Source organism: Colius striatus, chromosome 11, assembly GCF_028858725.1.
Source record: "Colius striatus isolate bColStr4 chromosome 11, bColStr4.1.hap1, whole genome shotgun sequence".
NCBI classification, from domain to species: Eukaryota; Metazoa; Chordata; class Aves; order Coliiformes; family Coliidae; genus Colius; species Colius striatus.
The window spans coordinates 18,465,208-18,486,989 of record NC_084769.1 but is presented as its reverse complement, the minus strand read 5'-3'; the positions used below and the strand labels follow the sequence as shown (position 1 = coordinate 18,486,989).

General features: G+C 41.7%; 2 protein-coding genes across 2 annotated transcripts in view; one reads left to right on the top strand and one right to left on the bottom strand.

The window, feature by feature from the left end:
- LY75 (lymphocyte antigen 75) overlaps positions 1–10,282 on the top strand; it is a 45,754-nt gene extending 35,472 nt beyond the window's left edge. The window contains exons 27-35 of the mRNA XM_062004961.1: positions 663–824; positions 1,661–1,783; positions 2,217–2,411; positions 2,775–2,995; positions 4,073–4,247; positions 4,740–4,907; positions 6,011–6,133; positions 6,553–6,720; positions 7,560–10,282. Coding sequence (XP_061860945.1) covers positions 663–824; positions 1,661–1,783; positions 2,217–2,411; positions 2,775–2,995; positions 4,073–4,247; positions 4,740–4,907; positions 6,011–6,133; positions 6,553–6,720; positions 7,560–7,744 — 1,520 coding nt within the window. The 3' untranslated portion in view covers positions 7,745–10,282. The remainder of the gene's footprint in view (positions 1–662; positions 825–1,660; positions 1,784–2,216; positions 2,412–2,774; positions 2,996–4,072; positions 4,248–4,739; positions 4,908–6,010; positions 6,134–6,552; positions 6,721–7,559) is intronic.
- Positions 10,283–15,511: 5,229 nt separating this feature from the next.
- Positions 15,512–21,782, bottom strand: part of LOC104552764 (unconventional myosin-X) — a 95,812-nt gene continuing 89,541 nt past the window's right edge. The window contains exons 38-41 of the mRNA XM_062004673.1: positions 21,337–21,460; positions 19,364–19,813; positions 18,404–18,595; positions 15,512–17,839 (exon numbers count right to left, since the gene is read on the bottom strand). Coding sequence (XP_061860657.1) covers positions 17,726–17,839; positions 18,404–18,595; positions 19,364–19,813; positions 21,337–21,460 — 880 coding nt within the window. The 3' untranslated portion in view covers positions 15,512–17,725. The remainder of the gene's footprint in view (positions 17,840–18,403; positions 18,596–19,363; positions 19,814–21,336; positions 21,461–21,782) is intronic.

The window sequence follows — 21,782 nt, the reverse complement described above, 5'->3', positions numbered from 1 at the left end:
ACAGCAGGACAGGTAGGGATATAGCAGGACATCTGTATGCGGAGGGGTGGGCAACATATTTAGCACATATCTTTTCTGAAGAAATAAAGATCATTCTGAGAGATCATCACCTATTTCTTCCCCATGAGACCATTATAATTTGATTTGTGTTCTTTTTTTAATAAGGGGACACAGTTAAGCCATTGTTGTATTTACTGAGTCTCAATGAAGTGTATACTTGTCATTAACTATTTTGTGCTTCCAACTGAAGCAACTGCAGGAAGAGTCTTCAGTCCTCAAGTATTAGATGAAGCCACAGAACTAAGATGTGTTGCCAGCTATGAAGTAGCTTATTTCTTATGATGGTCTGCCTTTGTACAAGAGGCAGTAAGAACTCTTAGTTACTGGCTCACACTTATCTCAACTTTCCTGAGATTTAATTTGTACACCTGTATAACGTAACAATTGTGAAAAGTTGTAGGCATCTGTATTCTTTGATAATTACTTCTAGTTTCTGAAAAAAAAATTTACCATCATGAGAAAACTTGAAAGGAGCAATGTATGACACATTTAGAGTACAGTGCTTCATTTGTCTAATTTGTTCCTGAAAGTGGTTTGTGGTATGTCAGGTCAAGTATTGATATTAATAAGCCACATCCTCAATATCTTCTTTCCTTTCTTAGAGAAGATTGAAACTGAACAAGTTACGCAAGTGAAGTGCCCACATAAGATTAAAAATACACCCTGGATAGCATTTAGAAACAATTGTTACACCTTTATGATAACAAAAAATAGATGGAGAGAAATGAAGTCTCAAGAAGCTCATCACTTATGCAAGAAAATGAGTAAGTACTTTGACAGATTACGGGTATTTATGGACTTAGATCAGCTTGAGGTATGAGTTTTAGATCTGAGTCATTGTCTTACAATGACAGCAAAGTGAGAAAGGAAGGTTGTAGCATTTAGTTATGTGCATTTTGTGTTGCACTGCCTCATGCTGATTGCCCTTGCTGTACTCTGATTAAAAAGTGCCAAGAGTATGGGTGAGAGAGTTTGAGATGTGACTAGGAACTATTAAATTCTGAGCTCTTTGAAAAAATGGAAGGTTTCGGGGGTTTTTATCTATGATATGCAAATTTCAAATAGGTTGATCAGTTATCATCTTGGCAATATTCTAGCTTCACAGTCACATTTACTTCATGGGGTTTTTTTTCCTTTCTTGCTGTGTGGAACACTTAGGTGGACAAAGTAAACAGATTGAGAATAGTCCAATTTGGAAAAGAACATGGGCTTTTTCTGCCCATCCTGAACAAAGTGTAAGCTTCCCCCTTACATTGAAGCATTGCTTGTGGCACTTCAGGCACGCATCTTTCTGTTGCAATTTTTTGTGAATTGGTTTTGCTTCAGTCTTAATATTGCTTCTCTACAAGACAGTTGTAGAAAACCATGAAATATTGCTGATATTTTTATGTTCTATGCAGAAAATTTTTACTACATACAACTTGAAGTAACACTAGGACCCACAAATATCTCTGCAGCTGATATCTTTCACTTCCCCACAAAAGCAGGGGAAGCACTGTTGATAATGTATTTGAAAATTGGTTTTGCACTGTTCATTTAGTTACCATGTTATAAAAAAAGATTAATTTGTAAGACAGTAATTCAAAAACTTTTTCAACAGATCCAGAAGCATTTGTTTTGAGTGTTCGAGATGAAGAGGAGAATAACTTTGTTACTGAGCAGCTTCATTCATTCAGCGGTCTGGCCATGTGGGTCTGGCTGGGTGTGATTTATGATGACAGTGGTAAGATTTAAGGGTTGTTTTTTCTTAATAACTGGATTGGAGACAAAGTTTGCAGCAGTAATATGCATGTTTTATGCATATTTCAGTAAACAACTAAAGTAAAACTGAATGCAAACCTATAATAATGCTGTACATATGTATTTATCTTCCAGTAAAATACAAAGGGACATACTTTCTCTCTGAGTGATAATTAGATCCAGTGTTCTGTTTAATCTACATTTGATTTCACTGGAAAGCAGGACTTAAAAGGGCCTGGATGAGTAATAATAACATATTTAGCATTGTATAGGGAACTGATTTACAGTAACTGATTTACAGTATCACTGCATTTTTTCCAAAGCGAAAGTCTGTTAATGTCATTGACTGTAGTCAAAGTTAAATGGTATTTCTGTGCATAATGCCCATGTTTTAATAAATATGCCGTTTTCCACAGATGAAGTTCTCAAGTGGTATGATGAAACTCATGTGACTTACAATAACTGGAGGCTAGGAAGACCTAACATAAAGAAGAACAGTTTTTTTGCTGGTGTGAATCTTGATGGTTTTTGGGATATTTATAATTATTCTCAAAGCTGGCATGCTCATCACTATAATGTGTACAGTATTCTCTCCTGTAAAATTGAAAGGGGTAAGTAGTAGTGATGTATGTGTAGTATTGGAGTGTTGGATGAGGATCATAAATTTAAGTCCTGGTTCTGCAGTACTTGCTATATACTAGTGAAACCCATGGCATGGCTGTCGTGGACTCCTGGGGTTCTGTGGGCAGTCTGTGCAGCTTTGCTGTAATACTCTGATCAGGAGGAATGTGGTTGCTGTAATCCTCCGTCAGCTGCTCACAGCATTCAAAGTAGCAAAAGATAATTTACTTGATGTACACGGCTTGTACTGAACACTTCACTGCTTTAGTTACATTGATATAGATGAATTTTAATGCTCTCTGTGCATTCCTGGTAGCATGAATAAAGTGTGCAGCACTTGTTCTTCAAAACAGGGCCCCAACAGCACAAGCCTCCATTGCCCGAGTCTATTCCACATGGAAACAGAACATACAGAGTCCTTCAGAAGAAGTTAACGTGGTACGAGGCGTTGAGAGAATGCAAACAAAACAAGAGTGATTTAGCCAGTGTACACAGTGAATCACAACAGCTGTTTCTAGAAGACATTGTGAAGCGGGACGGCTATCCTCTGTGGCTTGGGTTGTCAGTTCATGATGTAAGTACATACTGTTGGTGACATCAGTAACTGAGCTTGTAAATAACTTTCTGCACGAGATACATTTTTCCAATACTAAGTTTCTTAGCCTCTCTGTTCCACGTAGTAGACTATCTACTTTTCAGTCCTGTGTAACATATGTTGAAGTGTATTAAACTTAAGTCTATGGAGCCACACTAACTTGATATGTTAAAATAATACAATGGTCCCATACAATTCCTTGCAGCACAGGGGGGTGCCACTTGCAGTGCTACCTTTAGAGGCTCCAGGTTTTATGACCCTCTGAAGGATCAAATTCCATTAACATATACAATTAGACAAGGCTGTATAGAGTCTGTTTCGTCCAGGTCAGTACTGGCTCTCCAAGGCAGTTCAGGAATAGACTCTTTAGCAAGTTGTGTCCCTTCTCGCAGGAGGCATAGCAAGAAGCAGCTGCAGATTCTTTTCCTCCTTTGTCTACTTAACCTTGGAGCCAAATGCCTATGGCCCTGACCCTGCTCCCCACACCTGGACATAGTAGTTAATGGGCAGATATGCCTCTCTGCAGAGGTGTGTGATTTCTGTGCGCACCTTTGCCACCTCTGCCTGTTGTCTGGGTCCAAACAGGCCCCTCCACTTCTCATGATTGACTCCTTGTGAGTTTCCAGCAGTCTGCTGGAAGTAGGAGCTGGCACTGCAAAGAGCCCAGCTTTACTCACAGGCCATCTCAACAGTTTAGCAGTTTGCAAAATGTCTAACAACATTTATAGCAGGGAAGGCAGACTGCTTAAATGAAACAGCGGGATGAAATTAAGGAAAACATTCCCAAAACCAAGGCAATCTGTGGGTTCGAACTTACAAACATGCTGCAGTTTCTCCATTCCCACAAACGATCAGGATTTCTATGGTAAGAATTAATTTGCATTTTCCACCCATGTTGTACATTTATGTAGTATGGATTTAGAAAACAAGGCCACCTGCACTTCAATTTATTACTCTACAAGGGGAAAGTACTGCTATTACTTGCTAATGATGGACAAGATTTAAACCACAACTGTATGCTGTGGTTTAAAAGTTGTGGGCTTTTTCTTTAATTAGGGAAGTAAAGCTAATTTTGAGTGGTCAGATGGAAGCAACTTTGACTATTATCCTTGGGAACTGGAAAACTCAAATACTACTGAGAACTGTGTTCTGTTGGATACTAAAGGATCCTGGAACCGCACAAAATGTACAAGTGTTGCTGAAGGTGCCATTTGTTATAGTCCCCCAAACAGTAAGTGTTTTTATTAATGTTTTGTGTAATTGTCTTCTGTATTTATGTGTTGTATTTGTAACTAGAAATAAAGGCTGAAATACTGCATGATTCCCTCTTAAAGAGGTGTTGTCCATCAGCAATGATAGAATGCTTCTTAATACTTCAGAGAGATCAATTCTCTCCATTCTGTTAGTGGTGAAAATCCAAACCAGTCCTGGTCACTTTTTGATCACCGGAGATATGAATACCAAACTGTATCTTTTTGGAATCCAGCTCCTTTTCAAACACATAAAACAAACCTCAAAACCCACTAAAGGGCAAGAAAAAATGGTTCCTGAGCCTTTGAGACTTGACTTATGCTTGTTTCCAAAAAGTCACCTAAGACACATGACGGGATGTAAGCTAAATGAATCGTGGTTGTTGGTAGGAGTAGTTGCCTTTAAATGCTTACCTGTCCTTTTCCTACAAAGAGACTATGTAACAGAGGTAACACCAACTTTGTCTTTGCAGAGAGACAAATGCAGCCAACACAAGAGAGCAGAGCCCCAGGATGCCCTCAGATGAGTGATGCCCTGCAGTGGATACAGTATAAGGATCATTGCTATGCCTTCGACATGGCATTCTACAATTTCTCAGTATACAATGTGGAAGATGCTAAGAAAGTCTGTCAGAAACTGAGTATGTTTAGACTGTGTCACATTACAACTTGTATTTGGTCCTCTATTTGGAAAGAAATACAACAACTGAGAAACCTTCACTGATTATACTTCTGGTTTTAAGCTGCTTTAGTTTAGGAAAAGTAATAGCAAGGAAATCATTTTATTTGCATGGGGTTAACTATTTATAGTAAAGTTACTACTGTTAAAGGTGCCTTCTTATAACACCCTTGTATTAGCTGCTTACTAATAGTGAGCTTCCTAGCCTGTCAAACTGGTTCAAAGCATATACTATATAGATATTAAGGCACATAGTATCACTAAAAAATATCTTTGTGTCAAATTAAAGGATTTTCTCTCTTCTTTGATAGGCCGTGTGGGGAATTGTGTTGCAGAAGATGATGTTAAGCAGTCTCATCCACAGAATTTTTAATCACCTTATCTTAAAGCCAGTGCCTGTTATAACTTTCTTTTACTGAATTATCTTATGGAGTTGAACTTGCTATGTAGGAGGAAAAAGAAAAGGTGAACGTAGCATCAGTCTTGGAGGCAGTTTTCTGTTGAGTCCTACCTGGCCTAGAAGTTGGAAGAGGAAGAAATGATTTCCAAATTAAGCTTCTGGCCTATATTTACATATACTTGTAAAGAAGTGTACTTGGGTACTCTGAGCCTGTCTCCAGGATACTTCTTCCTTCTCCTTCCTCCTTCATTACTATAGCACTCTGAGGCACAATGAGGGATAGATTTATAAATGAAGCCGGAAGAATGCTGAGCTCTCGTTGAACTACATTTTTGAAAAGGGCTTATTACTTGGACAAGCCTGGTAATTCTGAATGTAGCATATCTTCAATGTACATAGTCCACAGGTGCAGTAAGTTTACTGCTGTTTGATTTTTGTGTGACCTGCATGAATAACCAGTCACCTGAAGCCATCTTGTGTGACGTGCTGTATTTTAGCGAATGGGATGATAATGTCATTCTGCAGGTTGTGTCAAGCTAATTTTACAAGCCCAAATCAGCAAATCTTTTCCCATAGTAATTGCTTCTGCAGAAAACTCAATCTAAAAGCACAATGAAAAAACTCTCTGAAGCTGCAATTCTTGACTGGTTTCCTTTTCCCCTTAGATCCTTCAGCAACTCTTCTGACTATAGTCGATGCTGAAGAAAATGCATTTGTCAGCACACACATCAAGGAAAATGATCTCATCACTAAGAACGTATGGCTTGGCCTGGCTCAAAGCTCTAAAGGTAAGAAGTAGCAACCATGAGCATGAATGCTTCATCTGGTAAATATAAATGCATAACTCCTTGAATAAGAATACAGTTTTCTACTGTTTATAGCCCACAGTAATTTCTGCCTAAGATTAGAATCGCTCATTTGGCATTAGAAAGCCCTTCGGACTTCATTGTAGCTTAAGACTATTCCTGTTGCACCCAAAGTCACTGAAATTGACTTTCCCCAACACTGTCATTAGCCACCAATGATTAAGTTGCAGATGTATCAAATGCTAAAGGTCTGTAGAAAACGTGGCTAAAAGCAATGCATTCATACTAATTACTTTCTATGTAAGGGATATTCAGCTCTGTTTCCTTTAGCAACGTAAATAAATCAATAGATTGTGAAGGACCTTGTTTAGGATTACAACACTTCTTTTTTCTCCCAATAGATCAGTCCCTGAACTGGCTTGATGGCTCATCAGTTAATTATGTCAACTGGGAAAATAATACTGCGGAAGTCAGTGAAAAATGCAGTGTTATCCTGTCCACAACTGGCACATGGTCCAAGGTTGATTGCAGTCAGAGTCAAAGCAGAGTGGTTTGTAAAGCTCCTTTAGGTATGGAAGCATTGATTTTCAGCAGAGACTTAATTTTGTAGTGACTAAATGAATGATTTTTTTTTTTGATTGGGAAAGTCTGTGTTGAAATTGTGAAAGTGCAGTTCATCAAAGAACATATCAAGTACCTCTGCCAAAGCAATAACCTTCTGTTGCTGTTCTGCCATAAATTGCATTCAGGGACAAATTCTCTTGGTCTAGCTCCCTCTGTCTACTTAATGGGTAAGGGAGAGAATGGACTTTTTCACTTAAAAAAAGAACATAGAGTAGTTGCTATTGTTTCTTACCACAGGCTATCTCTCATGGGCGAGTCTTTGGAGGTGGGAACAGAAAGACTTGTGCTTGTAAGAGGTGCTGAGTAAGAAGGGTACTGCAGGTTGTGTTTTCAGTCTTGAGGAGGCTTCTGGAAATGGCACCCAGTGGCTCCAGAAGGTGACTGAGGCCTCATGTTACTTCTTCACACTCTGCTCTGTACAGGAAGGAAAGCGGTTACTGAGTGTTAAGCAAATTCCTGAGCAGCAGTGGAGTCTTTCCAATTTTTGCAAATATTTTCACTGAAGTGGAAAAGCAAGGATTGATTTCACTTCATGCTGCTATGGACAACCTCAACAAGAGGTCTAAATGTGATTCAGAGATTGCCAACAGAATGACCAAAAATAAGACACGGAAACCTAACTTCCCACATGATGAAGGCTGTTAAAATGATGAAGCTGTTTGCCTTAATCTCAACTAAACAACAGTGCAGTGTTAGTGTAGAGCTACCAAAGTATCAACCCTATGGCAAAATATTCTCCCCAAAACTCTTAAAGAATAACTGCTGGTGTGTTGTTCTGTTCCAGGTTCTAGCCATACTGGAGTGGCTGTAGCATTTGCACTGCTGATTATCTCGGTCTTCGTTGTGGGATTACTGTGGTATCTGTATAAGAAGAAGCGTCTCCACTGGAGCGCCTTCTCTTCAGTGCGCTACCAGAGAGGGATGAATGATGATGAAACTGATGATATGTTCACAAAAGATAGCTATTGAGAGACTGTCCTTTCTGGGTAATTTAGCATGGACTTCACCGTGTGAAGCCATAAGGAATGAACTGCTTGGTGGTTTATTACTTCTTTTGGAAAAGTAATAAGAAGGCTATTAACAAGGGCTAAATGTTACTCTCTTATACAAGTGCAATTTTTACTCAAGCCCATGGTAACTATTTAAATTCAACCTCAGCCATTTAAGGTGCAAGATTCTAGAGTTTTCTGTGTGTTTGGTTTGGTGTTTTAATTTGCAGTATTTTCTCTTTACTGGGAAGAGTTTTTATTGAAATAATGAATGCCAACAGTACTTCATGCAACATCACCTTAACGAATGCACTTAAAATTGCTACATGAATTCTGTCACTTTGTACAAATATCCGTCCATAACTCCATGCCAAATGATGTACCACTTTGATATGCTTATAAGCATTTTGCTTCTAGCATTGGGTTACCCTGTGGAAGCAACTTCTGAATTAAGCAGCTACAAATTTTGATACAGCAAAGGAGAAGGGAGTTGCCAGGTCTCTGAGTATTCATTCCCATCCAACTAGAACTTAAATTTTCTTGTTGTAGTGGGGGAAGATCATAGTGTGATTTCACATACACACCCACACACACAAAGACACCAAAAAATCGTGTCAGAGTGGTGAGAGAAGGATCTTCCTTAGAATGCAGAATGAACATTTTGAATAGAGAGTTATGGGGAATACCTTGTGCTAAAGCCATGCCATCTAGGATTAGATGAAATAAACAGAATATTGGAAGCCTGAGACTGTGGCAAGCTGGCAGATCACTGCTCTTATCCCTTGAAGGGGGGCAGTGGGGCTAACAAGAGTACCCATTGAGGGCTAACTGCAAACACAAGCAGAACTCAAGAGGTAATAAAAGCCTTAAGCCCTGTGAAAGCAGAGGCATAAATGTTACATTTTACCCTGTGATGTAACTGCTCTTTGAGTAAATCACTCAGTTTCTTTTCACAGCTCCTTTCACAAAAGTGAAACATTCCTGCTATTTGGGCCTTTATGTTGAAAATCAGTATCTGGACCCAAGTATTAATTAAGGTTTAAAACCTGTACTTGGAGTAGTGTTTGGAGACACATATACCACATTCTGCCATATGTCTCCAGACTGCTCTAAAATCAGACTTGAATGATTTTCTTGCAGATCAAAACACAGAACAAAGACCTGCTCCATCTAATCATCTGTTGCACTATGACACCCAAGGGCAGGAGTGTTGTAGGGACAGTAACAAGATCCTCCTGACATTTACTTCCCCCAACACTCTTATTTATACCAGGATTAAATGCTTGCCTTTATAGGTGAAATATGTCATCTGTCCAAGAAACAAGGTGAAGATATATCTAAGGAAGGAGTGAGAAAGAACATATGATAAACAAACTTGTGTACATAAATGCTAAAAATACTTGAGTGTTTTGCATAGAACTTGATTTTTGAACGTGATATGTTGCCATGGCCTTTCCTATGCAGTCCAAAGAAAGCTGTAAAGGGAAAAGGGAAAGACAGAATTGTATATGCTAATTAATTATATAATCAATTGAAAAACTCTTTAGACTTTTTCGATGCACAAGACCAAGAGCAGGCATGTTTAAGTTATGAAAGAGGATGGGGGCGTGATGCCATGAGTAGGGCTGCGTTTGGTCCGATGTGTCGAGAAAAGAACTACTGACTTCTCTGAGGCTCAACTGCCTTTGTTCCCCTGCAGTTTACTTATGTTGACAGCACTTTTCTTTGTTCCTGTTTGCACTATTTTGATAAGCGAGTGTTTATCATTTGTATTGAGAAATAGAGAACTTCTTGTCATAGGGCTGGAGAGCCGGGGCAGCCTGAAGGCGCAGCCAAGGAACCCTTGTGTCAGTTTGATGGAAAGAGTTAAGCACTTTTGTTCTTTTATTCGGTACTTTGGGCACAATTGTGAGTGTTTTCTTTCTTGAGGTAACTTGTAGAATTGCGATACTAGTTACTATGTAATGAAAATAACCCTCAGTCACCATCTTAAGTTTAGGCTGGTATGAGAAGTTTGAAACATAACAAAGCCGGGTTCCTGCCGTGTTCCGGTTTAGCTGATATGCCCAACTGCTTTACCAAATGGCTTCTAACTTAATGGACTAAAAAAAAAGTGTTGGTTAATGTTTTTTTCTAACAGTAGTAAGTGGGAAGACTATTTACAAATTCTCATGTTTTGAGATTTACTAGTTTTATAGGTGTTTATACTTCGAGCATTTTTAGGTGTGAATCTGAAATGGAAAATGGAAATTAGCAGAAAAATCCTAATTCTCCAACAGACATGAATATATACTTTTATAAAAAATGTATATTTTATTCTTATGGATGATGTAAATAGTTTTTTAAGGCCTCATTTCTCATGTTTGTTTTGCCATACCCACATTGTCCAATCACTGGTAGTTCTTGAGTGAACACAACTGCCTTAGTGCAGGTGAACACCCCGCTTTTATTTTAAATGCACATACAGGTTATTTAGCAGTATTGTTATTGAAAGAATAAAGTTAAGTAAAACACTAAACTGCTTACCCTGGTTTTATTTCTGTGGAAGCAGTTATTAGAGCTAAGGGCCAGCTCATTAATCATTGGGTAAAAAAGCTCAGAGCTCAGGTGCTGTGATTATAATTAAAGCAAGTAAGTATTACCGTGATAAGAAAACTTTAGAGGTTATAAAAATCTGTGATGTAATTAAAAAGAATGCCAGTTACTTTCTTTTTGCAGTTGAAAACAGACTTTATCGTGGAACATGGTTATACCTAGCTTTTATCAGGCTGCTTCTGGCCTTACACTGAAAGGGAACATTCCTCTCTGCCTTTTTTTTTTTTTTAATCAAGGTGAAGTTGATTAGCATCTTGTGGCCCAAATTAACTCCAAAGTAGTTTATAAGGACTCTCAACTCCTCATTAAAATATCGGCAAAAGTAAATTACTTCCAGCTATGTAACATTTGCAATTAGAGCATGAGATGTATTAATCATTTAAAGTGTCATCTGAACTCTGAATTCCAGACCTCCAAAATCTGCAACTGCTGGTCAAAAGGCAACTTTATTTTTAGCTGCAGCAACAGCTTGCTGGGAGAAGCATCCCATTGTGCAAGACAAACAAGGTCATCTGCATCAATCTAAAAACTGAAGAATCGCAGAATCTCGAGGGCTGGAAGAGACCTCAAAAGATCATCCAGTCCAACACCCCTGCCAGAGCAGGATCACCTAGAGTCACACAGGAACTCATCCAGGTGGGGTTTGAATGTCTCCAGAGAAGGAGACTCAGCAATGCATCCGGGCAGCCTGTTCCAGTGCTCCCTCACCCTCACAGTGGAAAAATTCTTCCTTGTGTTTCTTTGGAACCTCTTGTGTTCTGGTTTATACCCACTGCCCCTTGTCCTATCATTGGCCATCATTGAGAAGAGCCTGGATGATGAGCAGGGAAATAGAAACACAGACATGAAGTGCTTTCCCCAGGTCCTGGAGCAGAGGAGGGAAGACATCCTGAATCTTCTTTATCCTGAAGCACAGACTGGTCTGTGGTAGGTCAAGAAAAAAATCTATGCAGTTTCAGGTAAATGCACAAAGGTTTTTCCACCCTGGCAAACTGGCCTCTCTCTGGTTGGGGCAGAGCTCCCACAGGCACAAGTTCCTCTTGGGGTGAGTGGAGCAGCATGGGGTTTAGTTCGTCGTCCTCAGTTTTGCCCCATCTCTGAAAAATCTGTGTGGTGGAAAGGTTAATCCACATCTGCCACTAGACCAGCTAGCATTTTTATTTTAACATTCTTTCTGTACCAATAACTTGACACAGAAGTCAACCCCATGTGCTTATGTAGGAGCACTGTTGGGGGCTGATGTCTATTTCTTACCATTTTTACTTTTAAACCAAAGGCACCATCTGCTCATCTCTCTGGACATATGTTGCACATCAAAACGTTTTCGAAAGGAGGAAGAACATTATGTGATGCCCTTTTGATGTGGCTGCAAATGAACAAAGACCAAACGTGAGGATTTCTGTTGCTAAAGTCAAAATTCCAACTTGGACCCTTTATGCACCTCCTGGTGCTGTGGCTATGGAGCACAGCAGGATATGTAAATTCATGTTTGTAAAAGTTACTCAAATTCATTCTGTTGTCAAGAAGTACATACAGTTCTTATTAACCTAATTAAATAGACTTTGCCCAGTTTCAGAGTGACAACTATAAGCAACATTAAAAGAACTAAGCATAGGAAAACCAGGAAATTCGCTACCAGAGAGAGAAAATCAGTTGTTACTCTAATGGACCTTTCCTGCTCTGTGATGAGTTTTAAGGTGAGTTGACAAAGCACTAGAAAAGGTAATTTTCTGATGACAATGAATTAACTTGCAAATGGTGTAAAGTGTAAATGTCCTTATAAGATGCTGTTCTCTTTTTATGCTTTCATGGTATTTTAACATGGAAAACTCCCGTGCACTCCATTGTCGTGTCTGCCAGTAACTAAAGGATTAGTAACAGACTTGAGGGGGCAGGGGAGGATACCAGATGAGAGGTTTATTGTGATTACACAGTAATGCACTACAGACTGTAAGTCCTTCTGGGCTCTTATTTTCCAAGGCAGGCGGGAGTATAATTATAAACAGAACAACAGTTGTTTGTGAGCTTTGCTCCTTTGCAGCATAAATAGTCATTTACTCCAAGGTGGTTTTTAAGAAAGTGGAATTTCAGTGATGCAAAATAATTATTGCAAAATGTGTTTTCTTTACTGTGGTGGCCCCTTACATGCACATATTTCGTTGGAACAAATGAGAACAAAGATCTTCCTGCACGCTGTGTCTCGGGACACTCACAGGGGCCTGCTTTCAGTAAAACTCTGCATATGTCATGTGTTACAGTTCCCCTTTAGCAGATGAAACAGAACAGATAATTATACACGTGTGGTGTTTACACTTTGTAAAAACGAGCAAGCCTTGTGTGCGTGTTCAAATTAAACTTACAGCATACCTAGGTGAGATATTTCACAAGTACATGTGATTGAATGCCAGCCCCATTAGGAACTGAACTGCTTTCTGATTCATTGAAGTGTCTGTTTTCATAAACATGATCTGGACATCACAGAATTATTCAGGTTGGAAAAGACCTTTAAGGTCATCAGGTCCAACCACTAACCTAACACTACCCTGTCCACCACTAAACCATGGCCCTAAGTCCTACATCTATACATCTTTTAAATACTTCCAGGGATGGTGACTCCCTGGGTTTGACAACCTTTTCAGTGAAAGAAAAATCCTGCTATGTAGTCTAAACCCCATGTGGCATAACCACAGGCTCTTTTCTCTTGTCCTTTCACTTGGGAGAAGAGACCCACACTCACCTTCCTTCAACCTCCTTCCAGGCAGACATGGAGAGTGATAAAATCTTCCCCCTTTGCACACACATACCAGCACTTCACTGTCCATCTCCTGCTGCCACCACTCTGCTTTGTATCTGTTCTGTTTCATACCAGCTTTACAGCACTGAAAATTGAAGCCACCCAATGTCAAAGAGACCACCACAGCCCCCGCCTTGCAGCCCTACACCAGTGTAAGTGCTGGGAAAGTAGACCAGAAAGCATCACATCCTAAGATGCAGCAGCCAAATGCAGCCTGAAAGGAGAAAAGGAGCCTGAAAGTAGAAAATGTACTCCCAACAGCCCCAAAGCACCAGTACAGTGTGCTGGGAAAGGGCTAGAACAGCCAGCATGGACAGCTATAACATCTGTGGCACCACAGCCTGGGCAGGGATGAGCCTCTTCCCCTCCTCTGTGAGCAATAAATCCGAGGCAGCCAAGCAGAGAGCAGCTCTCTTGCCCCTGGCCTAAGCACTTAGGTCTGGCTGCAACTAAGAGCAAAACACTGGTGCAGAGGCCAAGTAGAGGGTGAGATGGAGTCCTTCCAGGGTGTAGGAGGCTGGCCATCACACAGCCACGTTTCAACAGCAGCATGTTCCAGGCGTATAGAGTGGAATGAGTTTTGCCACCTGTCAAGCTCCCAGCAATCTCCTGGGTCAGGCAGTGGTGTGGGGCCAGAGTGTTGATCCAGTTGTAGCATTAGGAATCTCTGGTGTAAAATGTGGACATCATCTTAGCAAGCTTGCAATCCACAGGTTTGGGAGCTTAGATTTTACAGTGGAGGCTGGACTTAATTTGCATGTGAGAGGTTTGCTTGAATGCCCAAGGGGAACATGTAATTTTGAAGTTAAAGCAGAGAGTAATAACACAACCTGCAGCCTGCATGGGAAAGGCTATGAGTTTTAGAGGAAGAGATAAATAGAGGGCTGAGGTTTACAGTCGAGTTGGTTTAATAACTAGATAGATGTGCTGGTGATAAAACTTCCCAAAGGCTGTGATTTTGTTTACCACTTTGTTTACTGTGTAGATGCTGATAAATCGTGCCCAAAATTCCAACACCTATAGGCTTGAACTTGTTTCACATAAAATCAATGTTAGTTAATTCAAGTTTGTGTGTCGTATTAGAGAAGGGCTGGCATGGAGGCCAGCAGGGACTGTGTGTTGCTGACAGAGAGAGCAAGGGGCATCAGAGGCGGGTGAGGGGAGGCTGTGAAGCAGCTGTCCTGTCAGTGGTTTTCCCCTTGTTACAACCAGGCAGAAATGAATCTGTGCATGCTGGCAGAGTAGCACAGCAGCACGTGTTGTCATGGTGGTGATGTATTAGATGAAGCAAGGGGAGTTTCAAATTCAACAGGTGCCAGTGAGGGAGATAGATGGGCAAGCTGGCTCCTGCACTCTCCACAGCCACTGGCATTGGTCTCTGCATTTGTCACTGAGAAAAACATTCCAGTTCAGTGGGCTGTGGCTGCTGAACAGTCCTGCCAGCCCCTGGAGTGGCCAGGAGGTGCTGTGGCACCAGAGGGGCCTTTAGGAGAGGGGCAGGCCAAGCAGTCTGCCTGTGGCTGTGTCTATGGGTGACATAAAGCTCCCAAAGCAGAAAAGAGGCAGAGATGGCAGTGTTGGAAGTGCATGGAAAGGAATGTAATAGCTGGGGAAAAAAGAGAAACTGGTGAAGTAATCAGAGGCAGTTCCAGCCTCAAATAAAGACAAAGGATGGATAAACTAAAAGTCTGTGAACACTTGATGATGAAATTGCATAGACTTGTCTCCAGAATTCCCAAAGCTCTCAGGGCATCTGACCGAGTGATATATGAGTATGTATTAATGTAAATTAGGCACCACTGCTTGGTTTCCATTCCTGTGCATGGATTGAGGGAGACCTTGTCTGCTAGACTGTCAGCATTGCTGACAGCTCAGCTGCTCCCCCTCCAGTCACCACTTCAGTGGCACATGCTCCTGGGAGGGCACCATGCCTGGGTCACAATAATGTATGTGAAGTGCAGGCAGCAGCTTATTTGCACTAGGTCTGATTTTTCACAGTGACTTTCGAGCTGCCAAAAAGAAGGGACAGAGCTGACCCCACAGACTGGACCTTTGAAGAGGATGCTTTCCTTGCTCTGTGTTCACCACAGTAACCCTCTCAGCAACAGTCCCTTGGCCTCGCCTGGGACATCTCCCACTGACTAAAGGCATGTCTCATCCCAGACTAGGCAGCAGAAGCTGGAAACAAACCTTCCCTCTTGTAATAACAAACTGTTTTCCACACTTTGTTGGCCACAAAGGCACAATTTGCTTCTGAGTAGAAGGGCTGTTGTTTCCTCATGCCAATGCCCACTGTTCACTTGGGAGTTCTGAGCCTTGGACCTCCAAGTAAACATCTTAAGATGAGCACACAACGTCTGTGAGTGAATACAGCCTGTGCAATCCAATAATTTATTAAACTTTCATCTTGTAAAGCCAGTTACAAATTAAAAAAAGACAGCAGAAGGATCTTGTAATAGAAATAAGCAAAATTACAACAAATAGTAATGGGAGTTACATTTCAAAGTGGGTTCAAGCTGCCTGCAGCAACCCAAGAGCCAGAACACGGAGCTAGGACAGAGTTAGGGCAGGGGTAACAAGGCTATTCTGATAAGTAAGGAGAGCCAGTGTAAGGACCGATACAAGGTGTTGCTTCTTGGGTTGCCTCTCCATTCCTGTTCTCTCTCACTCACAACCTGGTCATCTTTTTATTCTTCGTGACAAGAAGGGGACGTTTGTATGCTCCTTCAGTAAAGCTATTTAAGGCAAAACTCCAGTGGCTGGCAGGAGACCCAGAAGCGACTGTGCCCTCAGGCTGGGCGTGGGGCAAGTGGACAGTGTTTGCACGTGCTGCAGCACAGTGGAAACAAGAGAAGAGCACACACTCTGTACAGTTGTTTTTCTTGTAGTCAGCCTCACAAGGACAGTGTTCTGTGATACTGTATTAGTGATGTGGCACAACTGGGTGATGAACTGGAATGGACCCTGTTGCATACCGACTCTCAAGTTTTCTACCCTGTGAAATTGCTGTTTCATAGCTGACAGGCTGTAACTGCTGCTGCTTTGGAAATGGAGACGGCTGATGCCAAACATGGAACACAGCCCACGTTGCATGCAGCTCCTCAGTCTCACTGAGAAACTGAATGAGCCTTTGTGTTCTGGGATTTCAAAACTAGAAAAGGGTCACAGAAAACGGCTGCCACCAGGTGTATTGACTGCTAACACAACCAATTTATGATTTGACTGATACTGAATATTGTTTTCAACAATGAAATCAAGCTTCTGAAGTCAAGAGACTGAAGACAATGACCATCTTTCACTTGAGAAGAAAAAATAAAGTTCTGCTCCTTCAAATTGCAAGTAGCTATAAAAACTTCCAAGAAGCAGTTGTTTTGGCAAAACAGCATTGTTTTCAAGTTTTGCTGATGAGTAGGGACCTAGGGGAGACTGGAAGGGGATTTGGTGATTCATTGATGGGAGCACTTCCAGTTAGAATGTGGAGGAGGGTGAAGGTTTTGGCATATGCTTACAGTAGTACCAAGGAAGTGAAAGTCTTGCCTGTAACAATTTATCTAGACACCTACTCCCTCAGTAGGAAACAGTTAACTTTAAACTTCAGGAATCCCAGTCATCTTAAAATCCCACGCAGAGAAAGAAGGAACTTAATGCCAGCAGACTGCTCACCACAGAAACCCCTGACCTCCATCTAAAACCTGGAGTTTGGCAAGAGCAGCTCTTCTGGAAATGCAACTAAACCACCCTCACCTCCTGGGCTGTACAGGGTAGGGGAATGGCAGTCACTCATTTCTATGCAACAGGTGCTGCTTGGAATGTACCCTGAATGGCATCTGGTGGTCTGTTTCAGTGGTGGGGGGCCCAGGGGTTTTTCCCTCCTATGTTGGAGTATTTAGAACTTAAAGTGCCACTTTTTACAGCTGTGTACCTGTGAATTTCTAAAGGAAGGTAAAGAATCACCTTGAGAGGGCTGGTTGGTTGGTTTAATGCTCTCTCATGTAGTGTTTGACTTCTTAGCTAGACTGCTTGGCTTAAATTATACAAAGCCATGTTCTTTTAAGACCAGATCATATCCTGAAGAAAAAACCCACAGTGACTTGTATTTTAGAGCTGCTTGCAAAATAAATAAAACCCAAATATTCTTTTAACAGACTATGCAGCGATCCCAGATGTTTGCATGTTGGAAACTCATAAGGAAGCTTAAGTCTGTCTCCTGTAGTGCAGAAATGATTCTTGAGAATTTTTCTGCCAGTATGACAGGTAATGGTGAAAACAGCAGTGAGGACACGCAGGAGAAGGAGGATGCTTCTGACTTTGCTTCTCTAACGTACGTTGCTCATCAAACAAGCAAGGGGAAAACAAGTGTTGGGTCGCTAATATTAAACAACAGTTGTTCCTGTTTAACGTCTTTGGGCAGAGGTGCAAATCCTGTGGTACTGCAGATGTCACTTCAGTTTTTAAATACAGTAGTCAGTCAAGTGAAGTCCTTTAAAAAACATCTTTGCTACACTTGTGCTGGCAAGCTGCAAACCCCAACCATTAAAACAACTGCCTCTCTCTTGTGGCAGTTCCTTCCTATCACCTGGTCCAGACACTGGCACGACTGTCCGCACTGGTGGCTGATTTGACACTGCAGCGTTTCTTCACAATCATGTTGATGTAAGCCTTCATGATCTTTATTATCTCACCCACCTAGAGAGAAACCAGAGTAACAGGATAAGCACAAGTAACAGGATTAAACACCTCATTCCACTGAGCTGTACCAGTCACTCTGCAGAAAAAGCTTCCCCTTGTCCCAAGTCACGGCACTACAGATTTTGCATGGAACTGTATGTGAAAGTGACAGCAACGAAAGGAAAGCGCTGAGATGGTGCTGTGTTGGAGTAACACTTAGAGGGCTTGTAGCTCAAAGAAAAGCAACTGTACTGCTACTGCTCCTTTTTTTCCCTTTTTTTGAGTTTGTGAACTCACCACTCATATACTGGAAGTGAATCAAAAACCAAGGACACTCAGGAGCACCCAAAAATGAAAATTCCCAGTGGACTGGAAAATCTTTCAACCTCCTTCACTTTCTAACCAGCATCATTTTTTTTCCCTGTTTATCCCTGTACTCAAGAAGAGGTGCCGTGGTGCTTTAGGCTTAAGCTCCCTTCCTCTTGAGTTCTTGCACACAAACTTGTTTAGTCCTTGGAAATTGGAGCTTTACTGAAGGGGTAATAAAATTGCACACACAACATGTCTTGTGCTGTCATATACCTGAGATGTTTCAAAGAACATTTCTCTCTCATCCACTGTAATTTTGAAGGTGTTAGGCTGTGGTGCTCCGAAGAAAACAATGTGCTCATACTGGAAAGTCTCTAGTGGCTTAGGATCCCCTCGTTTGTAGACAGACACATTCTCTGTGCTGACTCCAAGCCAAAGATCATTTGGAAATCCACCCTCCTTGCACTGCAGAAAGAGAAACATGAGATTTTGCATAAATCATTTCTGATTCAAGGAAAAGCTCCCCATTTCTAGCTCCTATAGGACATTCCATCTCTTCACCCCAATAGAAAAAATGGGATGTGTGCAGAAGGAACCTTATAGGCACTCCTGTTGCAAAGGTTTAGAAGTGACATGGCTGTGTGTCAAATATGAGTTGAGTAATAAATAACTGTAATACCCAAAAGCTCTCATCAGATTTTGTAGTGATTTAGGAAGTCAATATTCCACTTACTATTTTATAGAGAATACAGTGAGTGCAGGCAACTGGCATGGCCATCAGCCTGGGCAGCACCAAAAGGGGCCAAACGGGCACTGTGGGCTCCTATTGTAGCAGCCTGAGCACAGCGATCCAAGTGACCCCTTCTGAGCAGCCTCTGTTGTGCTGCTGCAGAACAGGATCATTCTTTTTGCCAGTAAGGACAACAGAGCTTTGCTTTACTTTTACTTTCAGTAGCCATCACTTTCCTAAGCTCCCCCAAATTTCCCCAATTCTGTTGCTAGCTATGGAGTGGGAATCCATCTTCTCCCTCCATTTACCAAGGATGCAGCAGCTTGTTTGCCCCGTGCTCTCTGTCTCACCTCTCTGGGGATGCAGTAACACAGGCTTACCCTGAGCTTCCTAATGCTGGAACTCTCTCCTGCTGCTGAGCAGTATCATGTACCTGGCCGTGGCTGTTCTCCAGCCTGACACCTCTCCTTGGCAGTAGTTACATGAGTTGACACATCACTCACCTCAACATCAAAGAGGGTTGATCCGTAACCTGGCCACTCCTTTACAATAGACATGTATTTCACCATGGCCTGATGCTGAGAGAGTCCCTGCAGCTTGGTCCATTTCTGTGCTACGCTTGCCCGAGCAGCTGAAAGCTCTTCCTTTACCCACATCTCCATCATCTGCTCCTCTTCTACCTTCTGCTTCTTTACAGAGCCTGTCTTGAAGCTACGTTTCAACGTCCCTTCGAGGAAGCTGGTCCGCCTCCTCTCCAGAGTATGACTGGTCGTGCCACTGCTCTTGGTGGAGTGCAGTATTTTGGATTTTAGTCTGTTCACTGGGTAGACTCCGTCAAGGCTCCAACTTATTTTAGAATAATCTCCATGAAGATACTGCAGCCGCAGAGCTGCCAGGCGCTGCAGAGTGTCCTCCGGTGCAGGAAAATGACCAGCTATGAGGCTTTCATGAGCCTACAAATGAACAAAAAGTCCCCCAAACTCATTAGAAAGCAGAAGCACGCTCCAATCACAGCTGGGGCCCATGTACACGTTCCTATGGTGTCCACCCATCCCAGGAGGGAAAGCCAGTCCCAGCAGGAAAGGAATAATTCAGGAGGTCAGAGCAGACATTCTCATGAAGGAGTCAAAGTCTGCAATTGGTGGATGTGGGAGGAACACCACTCTACAAGCCTGGACAGGAGAGAGATCTCTGAGGGCCTCCTGTCCTGTACTGAAAGTCTTACAATGAGGTCTTTTTAGCTCTGGAATAGATAGGAGAGACCAGAATTGAGGAAATTTGTTTTGTGCTGTACCAGCTACAGGTCCTACGTGAAGATTACATTCAACACAAGAGAGTTGGATTTAATAAGCTCAAGACTCCTAACGTCAGTGTCACTGCACACCAGCACCTGCCACCTCTTCCTCTTTCACCAGCTATCTCCCCTAATCCTCTTGCTTCCCTTTACCTGTTTGTGAAAAATGTTTACAGCAGTTTTTTGCTACACCCATCTAATGTCTGGATAACATCTGATCTCCTACTCTAACTTCTCTTCCAGCACTCTCTGCCAGTGAAAGCCTTGTCAATAGGGAGGTGGTAAAACTGAGTTTCCACATATGTCTTGTTCCCGACTGTCCTAGACATTCTGTAGTCAACAACACTTAAATCTTCAAGAAGAGTCCTCTTAGGGAACCACTGTCTGTGTGATGTACAATGTACCATCCGTTTGGCCATCAACCAGTTTCAGTCTTTACGCCACTGACCCCCTTTAACACGTGAAATATTTTTCCACAGCTGTAATTTTCTGAGGCAAGAACAAAGAGTTCCTTGGAATCAGTGATGAACTACACAGCTGAGTACTCCAGTAAGTTCAGTCTGACATCACAACTGCGAGGTTATTTGATACCAGTGTAATCTCCAGCCTAACCAGCATCCCTGGGCTATGGAGTACAGTGACTCCAACAAAGATTACTCAGCAAAGACTGTTAACTTCATTCTCTTTTTCCATAGTACCCTTCTAGTGTCCCTCTGTTAATCAAAAGAAATTGTCCCAAAGATGGGGGTTTCTAGTCAATTCCTGTAACACCCCAAGGTTGTGTTGCACTTGTAAGCTGATATGCAGGTAGCGAAATTTTCCACTCTTCTCTATACCTGTGTTCTGGAAGCAGCTACTTTTAATGATTCTTTTTGAATCACTATCCATATTTCTGCATCTTTAAATTTAAAAGATAGTTTTTAAAAGCATCTTATTACCATTGGTCTTCTAGTTTTCTGAAGCTCTTGTTTGTTTTTCTTGCTTTTGTATTAATGTTCCTATTCCCTAGAGAACTTTGCAGTACATCAGCTTGGTCAATTCCAGGGCAAAAATCCAACGGACAAAATTCTTCTGTTTCAACCAGCATTTCCACTTCTACTGCAAAGGTAAGCCAATGTTCTGTACCCTCGTGTGTGCTTCTGCCACCCTGGAAACCAAAACATTCTCCCAGAGTGAGCTCACCTGCTCAAACATGAAGGCAAACTCCACCCCGTCTTTGGGAACATTCTCAATATCCAAGAAGCAATAAAGCTTAAAATACAGCTGCCATTGTCCTTCCTCTTCCTCTTCTTCAGAGCCAGCAAGTCTGTAAGACAGGAAAGAAAATGAGAGGGGGAACAAACAGCAACCAGAAGAACCACGGTACTGGAATGTCTACGGCACAACTCACAATATGAAGGTACCCCTGGATTTCCGAAACATGGAGAATACACAACTACCTAATGTGCCAGGACAACCTCAGTGCAGCAGACTTTTCTACTAATTTCCATTTCTCCCTCTGAGGCACGTAACATTTTTATTCAAGGGTCTCAAAAGTTCTTGTTAGATATCCTTGATCAAAAAATTAGATGAATGGTTCCAGACAAATGTAGAAGTTGGGGGCAGAACACAAAGCATTCCCCATTTTC